Source organism: Macaca nemestrina, chromosome 11 (assembly GCF_043159975.1).
Source record: "Macaca nemestrina isolate mMacNem1 chromosome 11, mMacNem.hap1, whole genome shotgun sequence".
NCBI classification, from domain to species: domain Eukaryota; kingdom Metazoa; phylum Chordata; class Mammalia; order Primates; family Cercopithecidae; genus Macaca; species Macaca nemestrina.
In genome coordinates, this window is record NC_092135.1 from 139,598,878 (window position 1) to 139,609,407 (window position 10,530).

A 10,530-nucleotide genomic window follows, 5' to 3' on the forward strand; every position below is an offset into this window, starting at 1 on the left:
ATCTTCCCTCCCTCGGCTCCTTCCTCCCTCCCTGAGGTCCTCCCTCACTCCCTGTGATCTTCACTTCCTGGGATCTTCCCTCCCTCTCTGGGATCTTCCTTCCCCGGGGGTCCTCCCTTACTCCCTGTAGTCCTCCCTCCCTGGGATATTCCCTCCTTGGAGTCCTCCTTCCCTAGGATCTTCCCTTCCTGGGGTCCTACCTTGCTCCCTGTGGTCCTCCCTCCCTGGGATTTTCCCTCCCTGTGGTCTTCCTCCCCCAGGGCCCTCCCCCAGTAGGGTCCTCCTTCCCTGAGGTCCTCTCTCCCTGGGGTCCTCCCTCCCTGGGATCCTTCCTCCCTAGAGTCCTTCCTCTACCAGTGGGGTCCTCCCTCCCTGGGGTCCTCTTTTCCTGTTCTTTCTTCAAGAGTTTTGTCCACTCTCATCCCTCTGCACTGCCTCCTCCTGACAATGAGCACCAAAACTCTCAGGCAGGTGTTTGTAATTTTTTTTTTCTTTTTTTTTTTTTGAGAGGAGTCTCACTGTATCGCCCATGCTGGAGTGCAGTGGTGCAATCTCGGCTCAATGCAAGCTCTGCCTCCTGGGTTCACACCATTCTCCTGACTCAGCCTCCTGAGTAGCTGGGACTACAGGCGCCCGCCACCACGCCTAGCTAATTTTTTTGTATTTTTAGTAGAGACGGGGTTTCACTGTGTTAGCCATGGTGGTCTTGATCTCCTGACCTCGTGATCCACCTGCCTCGGCCTCCCAAAGTGCTGGGATTACAGGCGTGAGCCACCCCGCCCGGCCAAGTGTTTGTAAAATGTAATTCCACTTTTCAGGCAAGAGGAGGTCAGATTGAATTAGCTCATCTGCCACCACTGGAAGCAGACCCCATTTGTTTTAAAGTATACTTTTAAAAATTACACCTTTATTATAGAAAAAATAATTGAAAATATAAGATAGAAATCACTCATCACTGACCAGGTGCGGTGGCTCACACCTGTAATGCCAGCACTTTAGGAGGTCAAGATGGTAGGATCGCTTGAAGCTGAGAGTTTGAGACCTGCCTGGGAAACATGGCGAAGTCAAATCTTTAAAAAAAAATTTTTTTTTTAATTAGCCGGGCATAGTGGTGTGTGCCTATAGTCCCAGCTACTTGGGAGGCTGAGGTGGGAGAATCACTTAAGCCCAGGAGGTCAAGGCTGTAGTGAGCTGTGACTGCACCACTGCACTCCAGTCCCAGTGACAGAGTGAGACCTTGTCTCAAATTTAAAAAAAAAAAACCCACAGGAAAAAAAAAAAAGAACTCCCTCATTATTGTACCACTCAGCAGTGATGGCTATAGGCATCTGCTGCACAGTTGCCATCATCCACGGGCTGTTTTGTCAGGGCACTGGTTTTCCTTTCCTTTCATAGCAGCCCCAGTTCATTTAACTAGTCACCTGTCATTGGATGCTTGGCTGTGGCTGGTTGTTGAGGACTGTAACATTGTTGGGTCTCTGTCTTTCTGCACATCCTTAATTATGTCTTTCAGATCAATTCCAAAATGTAGATCTGTCTGAGCAAAGGTGTTTACGGCCTTGGGCACTCCTGCTAAATTGCTTTTGGAGGCCGGGCGCGGTGGCTCAAGCCTGTAATCCCAGCACTTTGGGAGGCCGAGGCGGGCGGATCACAAGGTCAGGAGATCGAGACCACAGTGAAACCCCGTCTCTATTAAAAATACAAAAAATTAGCCGGGCGCGGTGGCGGGCGCCTGTATCCCAGCTACTCAGGAGGCTGAGGCAGGAGAATGGCGGGAACCCGGGAGGCGAGCTTGCAGTGAGCTGAGATCGCGCCACTGCACTACAGCCTGGGCAACAGCGTGAGACTCTGTCTCAAAAAAAAAAAAAAAAAAAATTGCTTTTGGAGCACCTGTGCCAGCTGACCTGCCCACTGGCAGGAGCTAGGTCTAAACATGCATCTTTCCCTCCACCATGGAAAGTGCTAGGCACCCATCTCTCTTACTCTTCCCAAGTGGGTAAGGCGAGCAGCCCCATCAAGCAGCCCCGTTGTCTCACTTTTCGTCCCTGTGGACTGTCGGGGAGGCCAGCCTGGTCCCTGTGTCCTGGCATTCCGTGCTTTTCCTCTTGGGAATCACTCAGCTTGCTGGTCACTCTGGTCTCCATTGGTCTGTGAGTTTTTTGTGCACATTAGTGAAATATTTACATGGTAAAAATGCTCACCAACCCTATTAAGTCAGAAATTATTTTCTCAGTAACTGCCTTTTTACTTTGCTTGCAATTTGGTTTTACCTTGTAGAATTTAAATTCCATCTTGATGGGTTGTGTTTCTCTTACTCTAGAATGGCATCTGGCACATATAGGGAACCCAGCAAATGCTTGTTGAAGGTGTGAATTGAAACAGACGTTCCTCAACTTACGATAGGGCTATGTCCTGATAAACCCATTATAAGAGGAAAATATCATAGTCAAAAATGCATTTAACAGGGCACAGTTGCTCACGCCTATAATCCCAGCACTTTGGGAGGCTGAGGTGGGCGAATCACCTGAGGTCAGGAGTTTGAGACCAGCCTGGCCAACATGGCAAAACCCTGTCTCTACTAAAAATACAAAAATTAGTCAGGTGTGGTGGTGGGCACCTGTAGTCCCAGCTACTCGGGAGGCTGAGCACAAGAATCACTTGAACCCGGGAGGCGGAGGTTGCAGTGAGCCAAGATCGCACCACTGCACTCCAGCCTGGGTGACAAAGCAAGACTCTGCCTCAAAAAAAAAGAAAAGAAAAGAAAAGAAAAGAAAATGAAAATGCATTTAATACACTTAACCTATCTGATATCATAGCTTAGTCTAGCCTACTCTTTTTTTTTTTTCTTGAGATAGAGTTACCCAGGCTGGAGTGCAGTGGTGCCATCTTGGCTCACTGCAAGCTCCGCCTCCCAGGTTTACGTCATTCTCCTGCGTCAGCCTCCCGAGTAACTGGGACTACAGGCACCCACCACCACTCCTGGCTAATTTTTTGTATTTTTTAGTAGAGACGGGGTTTCACTGTGTTAGCCAGGATGGTCTCGATCTCCTGACCTTGTGATCCGCCCACCTCTGCCTCCCAAAGTGCTGGGATTACAGGCGTGAGCCACCGCGCCCGGCCAGCCTAGCCTACTTTAAATGTGCTCAGAACATACATTAGCTTACAGTTGGGTAAAATCATCTAACATGAAGCTTGTTTTATAACAAAGTGTTGAATATCTCACATAATTTATTGAATACCATACTGGAAGTGAAAAACAGAATGGTTGTATGGGCACTTGAAGTTCAGTTTCTACTGAATGCTTATCACTTTCACACCACCATAAAGTTGAAAAATCAGGGCCTATCAGGGTCAGCTCTGGCTGTCTTTTCCTTGAGGGTTTCTATCCTTTGTATGGGCTCAGGAAGTTCTTCCCCATGCCAGTATTATATTAGCACCTTTTTATGGTTTCATTTTTCTCATTTAATTAATCTCCCTAGAATTTGTTTTTTGTTTTTTGGGTTTTTTTTTTTTTTTTTTTTTTTTTTGTGAGCCAAAGATTGATTTATTCATTTCTTGCATTTGAAGTACTCTTCGATAACATCCTTGGCCTGAGACTCCTTTCCATAGTCCTTAACTACTACACAACTGCAACCAACCATTTTACGGGGTTTCCCCTCTCTGTCAATTTTACAGAGGCCTACCCATTCTCCTAGTTTCTTGTTGTGGTCAACCTTAATTAGGTTGATCTGGTGTTCAGCACAAAGGGCCTCCACCAACTTGACATACATAGGCTCATCACAGTTAGATGCAAGCACACAAAGATGGGCTTGGCGCTTGTCTAAGGCTTTGGCAGCTTCGCGAATTCCATGTGCTAGGCCATCGTGGATGAGGGCGGTCTTCAGCACCTCTTGTAAAGCAGTATTAACGTCCATTACACCTCCAGCAGCAATGCCTTCCTCGGCCATGGTGGTGGGTTACGGGTGAAGCGGAATCTTGAACGCACCCAAGCCTCCGCCTCCGCGCGACTCCGCGGCGGCAGGGAAAGAGGGGTTTTTGTTTTGTTTTGTTTTTGTTTTTGAGACGGAGTCTCGCTCTGTTGCCCAGTCTGGAGTGCAGTGGTGTGATCTCGGCTCACTGCAAGCTCTGCCTCCCGGGTTCACGCCATTCTCCTACCTCACCCTCCCGAGTAGCTGGGACTACAGGTGGCAAATTTTTTGTATTTTTAGTAGAGATGGGGTTTCACCATAGTAGCCAGGATGGTCTTGATCTCCTGACCTTGTGATCTGCCTGCCTCAGCCTCCCAAAGTGCTGGGATTACAGTTGTGAGCCACCACGCCCAGCCTAGAATTTGTTTTGATAGATATTAGATTGGGATGTAACATTTCTCCCCATTATTTGTTGAATCCTTCATTTTCTCAGTGATGTCAAAGACTATCAAATGGAAGCCTTTGTCTTTGTACTCGTTCTTTCTGGGCGTTCTGCTCCATTCCTGTTTGCCCAGCATCAGTCCACTCTCTCTAGTTAGTGGTGTCATATGAGATAGTCACTGTTTGGGTGAACACATTCCATCCCTTATTCTGCCTCCTTTTAAAAAAATGTTCTTTGCTATTCTCAAGCATTTAATTCTTCCAAGTAATCTTTTAAGTCATTGGACAAATTCCTTCCAAAAACACCGTGGAGATTTCAGTTGAAATTGCAATAAATTTTTGTGTTAACTTAGGGGAAGACTGACATCTGGACAATGTTTTGCCTGCCCTTGCTTATGCTGATTCAGATTTTTGATGTCCAGTGAGAGGCTTGGTTGGTGTATCAGGCTCTGCACAGGGAAGCTGTCCATTCTGTGGAGTTGTTGGTAACTGGCTGGTCCTGGGGACAGAGAACTGGCCCTTGTTCCTGACTGTTAATGGGAGGATGATGGCTCTTGGCTTGAAAAGATCATCTTTATCATGTTAACACAGTTTCCTTCTGTTTCTAAGAGGTATTATCAGAAATAACACCTTGGATTTTGGCAAAGGCATTTTCAGCATGTAGAGAATTGATCTCCCTTTTTCTCTCTGACTTCTGATGGGATGAGTGTTATCAATCAGCTTTCTGATGCCGAACCATCCTTGCATTCCCAAAACAACCTTACTTGATCATGGGACAATTCCTTGTGTGTGCTTTTAGATTAGATTTGGTAATATTTTATTTTGGAATTATTTCATCTAACCACTTATAATTAAAATTAATCCCCAGTGGGTTTTCTTTGAATCTAGCTCTATTAGGTTTTGGTCTTTGGTTCATAAATGAATTGTCCAACTCCCTTTTGGATAATGAAAATGCTCAATGTTTTTTCCTTTGCTTGATTTTCAGCTAATAGTGCTGGACCCCCCGGTGAGTATTTGGGTGCCCTCTGGCCCATGGCTCACCCCCTGGGGTGCAGCTGCCATGGCGCAAGGATGCCAGTGTCCTCCTTGGCCTCTTGTAGAGTCTGTGTGCACTTGGACAGCACTGGGCTTCCAAGCCCCACCTAGCATTGCCAGCAGTCACCTTGTGTCCTGCTCAGGCTTAGGCTGTCAGTTCCTTCTTGGCCACAAGATTTGGACCTTTTCTCCCACCTACAGGTAGAAGAAAGTGAGAATGAGTGGTCTGTTCCACACTATTTCACCATCTACGCGGCTCAGAAAACAATCGTGGTGGCAGCCAGGTAAGGGTCTTCCATATCTCCTTCCTGAGCAGCCCTGGATGGAGGGGTGGGGACTTCCTTGCCATGAGCCTCTGAGTCCTCTGAGCTGTGAGGGGCCATGGAGCCTCATGGGGTTGTGCCCCCTTTGACTCTGAGCTCTGCTTCCAAGTTATGCAACCAAAGGAGCAGCCTTGCCCTTGTCAGGGGCAGGGCTGCTTGCTGACCCTGACAACATCCCACAAGTGGCAGACTCCAGTGCTGTGGAGCTGCTCCCTCTGCCCTCTGGTTCATAGTGCCTCCAAAGACGGGGTGGGTGAGTGGGCAGGCTCCTGTGGTCTCCCAGGGCACAGGTGCTTCCCCAACCCTCACGTCAAGAAGTGCCAGCAGCTAGTGATCAAAGCCCCAGCAGGGCAGCTTACACCCAGCCCAGCCAAACACTGCCTCCCAGTCCCAGTGTGGTATAGACTCGTGTGAGACAGACCAGGCTATGGCACAGAAGCAAGTGGAAACAGCTCCCTCCTCCCCAGATAAGATCAACAGAAGGATGACACTGAGCTCATTTGGTGGCCGGGATGCAGGGACCCCTGCACGGTCACCAGCACCACACTGTGCTCTGTGAGGAGTCTCAGCTCCGACTGCAGCGCCCTGGCCAGCATCAGCGAGCACAGGGCACTCAATTCCTACCAGGAAATGTTCACTTAATCATGAACCAGGGCCAATCTTGCATTTCAGTATCAGAGATGTAGAGAACACTGTTTCAGGAACAAACACCCCTGCAGACCTCCATTCTAGGACCGGGGCACTGCCTTGGCTCCCCCAAGCCTGTCACAGCACCCTGGGGGTCAGGCTGATGCTGGGCCCTCCCAGCTCTCCTCCCTGCTGTTCTCGCTGGAGGGGACACGTTTCCCAGTCCTCTCCACCCATCAGGCAGGACAAAGCAGAATGTGGGAGAACAGGTGCGGTGAAGGCTCGCCCTCCCCTGAGGGCTGGGGCCCTACACGGAGAGCAGAGCCACTGAGCCTCGCCCTCCCCTCCTCCCCGCAGCACTCGGCTGGAGAAAGAGAAATGGATGCTTGACCTGAACAACGCGATCCAAGCAACCAAGAGTGGCGGTGACACGGCCCCTGCACTGCCAGGCAGCACCGTGTGCACTCGTCTCCCCAGTGAGTACTGGCCACGACCCCCCAGGACACCTTCACTACACCTAAGTAGGCTTTTTCTGGAAGTTGTTTTCCTTGGTCCCCATTGGTCCGCTAAGCTCCCACACAAGCCCCTTCCACAAGGAATGTTTCAGGCTACGCCTCATGCCTGGGTGGGAAGAGGGGTCAATCGGGCTGCTCTGGCAGAAGCACCTGTGGTTTTGCTCTCAGCCAGCAGCTGGCCTAGCACCAAGGGCTCCCCATTTCCCCAGGGCCACCCGAGAGGAACCCAAGGGGTGGAAGTATCTGGCAAGCAGAGGCCACAGGGGGTCCCCCCTGAGACACTGACTTCTCCCCAGGATCCCCCAACGAGGTATCTCTGGAACAGGAGTCAGAAGATGACGCTCGGGGTGCCCGCAGCTCCCTAGAGGGGCATGGCCAGCATCGGGCCAACACCACAATGCACGTGTGCTGGTACCGGAACACCAGCGTGTCCAGGGCAGACCACAGTGCAGCTGTCGAGGTACGACCATGTGAGCATCACCTCAGTGCATCTGGAAGCTTCCCAGCCCTCTCTGCACTTGGTTGCTGAGGAGGGGACCTCAGGAGGGTACCAGCAGGCAGGCTTGGCCCCAGAGAGCTGCCTCTTACTCTCCCCGTGGTAGAAGGTGGTATGGGAAGTACCCCTCATCCAGTCAAACCCTCTTTGAAAAGGGTGTTTCAGGTCTGGTGTCTCTGATGAAGTCCAGCAGGCAGGGCATGTCCTCAGGGCCTGGAGCTGGTGTGTAGTGGAGCTGAGAAAAGCCCTCTTAGACATATCCTCCCACAGCCCCCACTCCCAGCGCCTCCGAAACCCTTCACCTTGGGCTTGGAGCTTGAGACTCTGCCCAGGCACCCTGCCATAGAGGGTGGTCCGCCCTATCTCACTGCATGGGCCCCGTCTGCCATTGTGGGTCGCCAGGTTCCTCAGCCTGGTGCCCCCACACCCTTCCCTAAGTCTGCTCTCTTACTCCACCCAGAGCTCTTGTCCTTCTTGCTGTTTCCCCAGAAATCCCCCCCAGCCACAATCTGCTGGGCAGGGGCTCAGGAGCTACCCCAGCCCAAGCCTCTCCCCTGATGACCCTGGGTAGGTCAGGGTGCAGCAGGTCCCTGACATGAGCCCGCCAGCTTGTGGCCAGCCCAGGACACCTGAGATCTGAGCAGGGTCCTAGCCAGGCCTGCCCCCGCCATCTTGGACAGAGTGCAACCCCTGAGCACCGCCCTGAAGGCGGGAGGCTCACGTGAGCCCCGTGAGCTGAGCCCCTCCAGCGCCAAAGCCATGCCTAATCCTGGCAGAACAGATGCCACACGCTTAGGGATGGGGCTGCAGTGGGGCATCTTGTGTGTGCCTTTACTTGCCTCTCCCCCACCCATCATTTTAAAGAACCTTCCAGACTTGGCTCAATGCACTATCTCTTAAAGTGTCTTCTCTCTTCTTGCTGTTGGATGGGTTTGTGGATGGTTGGTTACTGAATGCTAACTTTATTATGCACAGGGAAAAGGAACTCATTTTACTTGGTGCCTGGAATGTCACTCTAGGTTTTTAACATGCTTCTGTTGGATTTAAGTACTGATAAAGCTGCTGTCCATAGCAGTCCAGAGGTAAAATCAAGGCCTCAGCCGGAGAAAGCATGCAGGTAGTTAGTCTTGGGGAGTAAACCCACTCCCACAAGGCCCCAGGGAGATGGAGCTGGGGGTTCTGGATGCTGGTTAATGCACCTGCACTTTTCCTTTATTGACAGAACCAGCTTTCAGGATATCTGCTAAGAAAGTTCAAAAACAGTCATGGCTGGCAGAAGCTCTGGGTCGTCTTTACCAATTTCTGTTTGTTCTTCTACAAAACTCATCAGGTACTGGGGTTTCACTGGAGCCCGATGCAAGTGATGCTGGCAGACACTCACCCTCCCCACCTGTGTCCCTTTTGTATTTTGGTTCTGCCCTCCCATGCTTTGCCCACACACCCTGTGCTCCCTTGGCCCGTGAGCATTTGTATGTGCCACCGTCGTGCAGGTAGCAGAGGAATGGGCGCTCCCTGCTGCAACCCAGCCCCTGGAACCCGTGTCCCTGTGCTGTCTTCCAGGATGACTACCCACTGGCCAGCCTCCCGCTGCTGGGCTACAGCGTGAGCACCCCCCAGGAGGCCGATGGCATACACAAAGACTATGTTTTCAAGCTCCAGTTCAAATCCCATGTCTACTTCTTCCGGGCTGAGAGCAAGTACACATTTGAAAGGTAATTTTGTAGGAGGCAGCCTTGGTCAGCTGCCCAGGTCTGAGTGGGACCCCAAGGAACATTGGTATCTCCTCAGCTCCCATATCTACTCATGGTGTTGGAGGCAAGTTTTCTGGGCCCTGGAAAGGAAGGGCTGAGCAATGCTTCCAGCATTTCCAAACAAACAGCAATGCTTTTTTTTTTTTTTGAGATGGAGTCTCCCTCTGTCACTCAGGCTGGAGTGCCGTGGTACAATCTTGGCTCACTATAACCTGCACCTCCAGGGTCAAGCGATTCTTCTGCCTCAGCCTCCTGAGTAACTGAGATTACAGGCATGTGCCATGCCGCCTGGCTAATTGTTGTATTTTTAGTAGAGACAGGGTTTCACCATGTTGGCCAGGCTGGTCTCGAACTCCTGACCTCAAGTGATCCATCTGCCTCCCAAAGTGCTGGGATTACAGGTGTGAGCCACTGCACCCGTCCCCAGGTTTTTAACCCTTCTTTTGTCCTGCTTGTCCCGTAACCTGGGTTGTTCTTGGGACGGTGTGTGAGCACAAGCTGGCTTTACTGGTCTGACAGCCGCCCTCTCCTCCAGGTGGATGGAGGTGATCCAGGGAGCCAGCAGCTCGGCTGGGAGGGCCCCGAGCATCGTGCAGGATGGTCCCCAACCCTCCTCAGGGCTGGAGGGGATGGTCAGGGGAAAGGAGGAATGACGCTCAACCTGCCCAGGTCTGGACACAACTATAAAGAACAGCAGGACAGAGGTGGCCTCTGTCCTGAGGCTTCTCATCAGATGGGAAGTGGCTGTAGTCTCAGTGGATCCCCACTGGCACCAACAGTGTGGGTGGGCCTCATGTAACATCTGGGAGGGGCTTCATCCCCCCACCCAAGGCCCAGTGCATGCCGCCCACTATCTGGGGCCCTGAGAAAAATGTGCAGGTCTCGAGCGCGGAGCTGCTCACGCCTTGGCCCCCAGGCCCCTGGCTCATAGACACAGGGCTTGAGCAGTGCTCTGGGCATCGGACCAAAGCCTGGGCACACCCTGCCTCTCTCCCCAGAGCAGGGTCCCTGCTGAGGACTGGCCTAGAGCAAGCACTGGAAAAGAGGCCCTGCCATACACCCTGCATACCCACTGCCAGGACCCTCTCAGACAAGTGTGGCACAGCCATGCTGACCTTCCATCTGGTGAACCAAGTGGCAGCCCCAGGGGCCCGCCCTGCAGGTCACAGCTCAGCAAGTCTAGCAGAAGCCATGCTTGTTCCCCGTGTACCTCTGGAGAAGCAGAAACCAAAGTCCCCCTGTGCCCTGGGAGGGTGGGGTCCTCTAATTTATTAGTGCCCAGCATTCCTTCCAACGGGAAGTAGACGAGTGACTGCTTTGTTCACACACATTTGATTAAAAATAAACAGCATCTCCCCACCTGCATACTCCTCTGCCTGCTCTGTTCGCCTTCCAGGGGGCCAAGCAGAGCCCAGGAATCAGTCACAGGGAAGT

At 51.7% G+C, this 10,530-nt stretch overlaps 2 protein-coding genes across 7 annotated transcripts in view; one reads left to right on the plus strand and one right to left on the minus strand.

Moving 5' to 3' along the window:
• Nucleotides 1-10,454, plus strand: part of LOC105473764 (FERM, ARH/RhoGEF and pleckstrin domain protein 2) — a 148,675-nt gene extending 138,221 nt beyond the window's left edge. For 5 of the 6 annotated variants that reach the window (XM_071073768.1, XM_071073765.1, XM_071073766.1 and 2 more), the window contains 6 exons: nucleotides 5,586-5,668; nucleotides 6,692-6,810; nucleotides 7,146-7,309; nucleotides 8,568-8,675; nucleotides 8,906-9,057; nucleotides 9,632-10,454. In XM_071073768.1, coding sequence (XP_070929869.1) covers nucleotides 5,586-5,668; nucleotides 6,692-6,810; nucleotides 7,146-7,309; nucleotides 8,568-8,675; nucleotides 8,906-9,057; nucleotides 9,632-9,749 — 744 coding nt within the window. In that variant the 3' untranslated portion in view covers nucleotides 9,750-10,454. The remainder of the gene's footprint in view (nucleotides 1-5,585; nucleotides 5,669-6,691; nucleotides 6,811-7,145; nucleotides 7,310-8,567; nucleotides 8,676-8,905; nucleotides 9,058-9,631) is intronic. The other variant, XM_071073767.1, reaches the window with a different exon arrangement.
• Nucleotides 3,211-4,230, minus strand: LOC105473763 (small ribosomal subunit protein eS12-like). Its single transcript, XM_071073780.1, has one exon. The coding sequence runs from the start codon at nucleotides 3,945-3,947 to the stop codon at nucleotides 3,549-3,551; it is 399 nt and encodes a 132-aa protein (XP_070929881.1). The 5' UTR covers nucleotides 3,948-4,230; the 3' UTR covers nucleotides 3,211-3,548.
• Nucleotides 10,455-10,530: the final 76 nt, after the last annotated feature.

Bases quoted from the DNA above. Each gene is read 5' to 3' on its own strand.
- LOC105473763 (XM_071073780.1), bottom strand. From the start codon at position 3,947: ATGGCCGAGGAAGGCATTGCTGCTGGAGGTGTAATGGACGTTAATACT.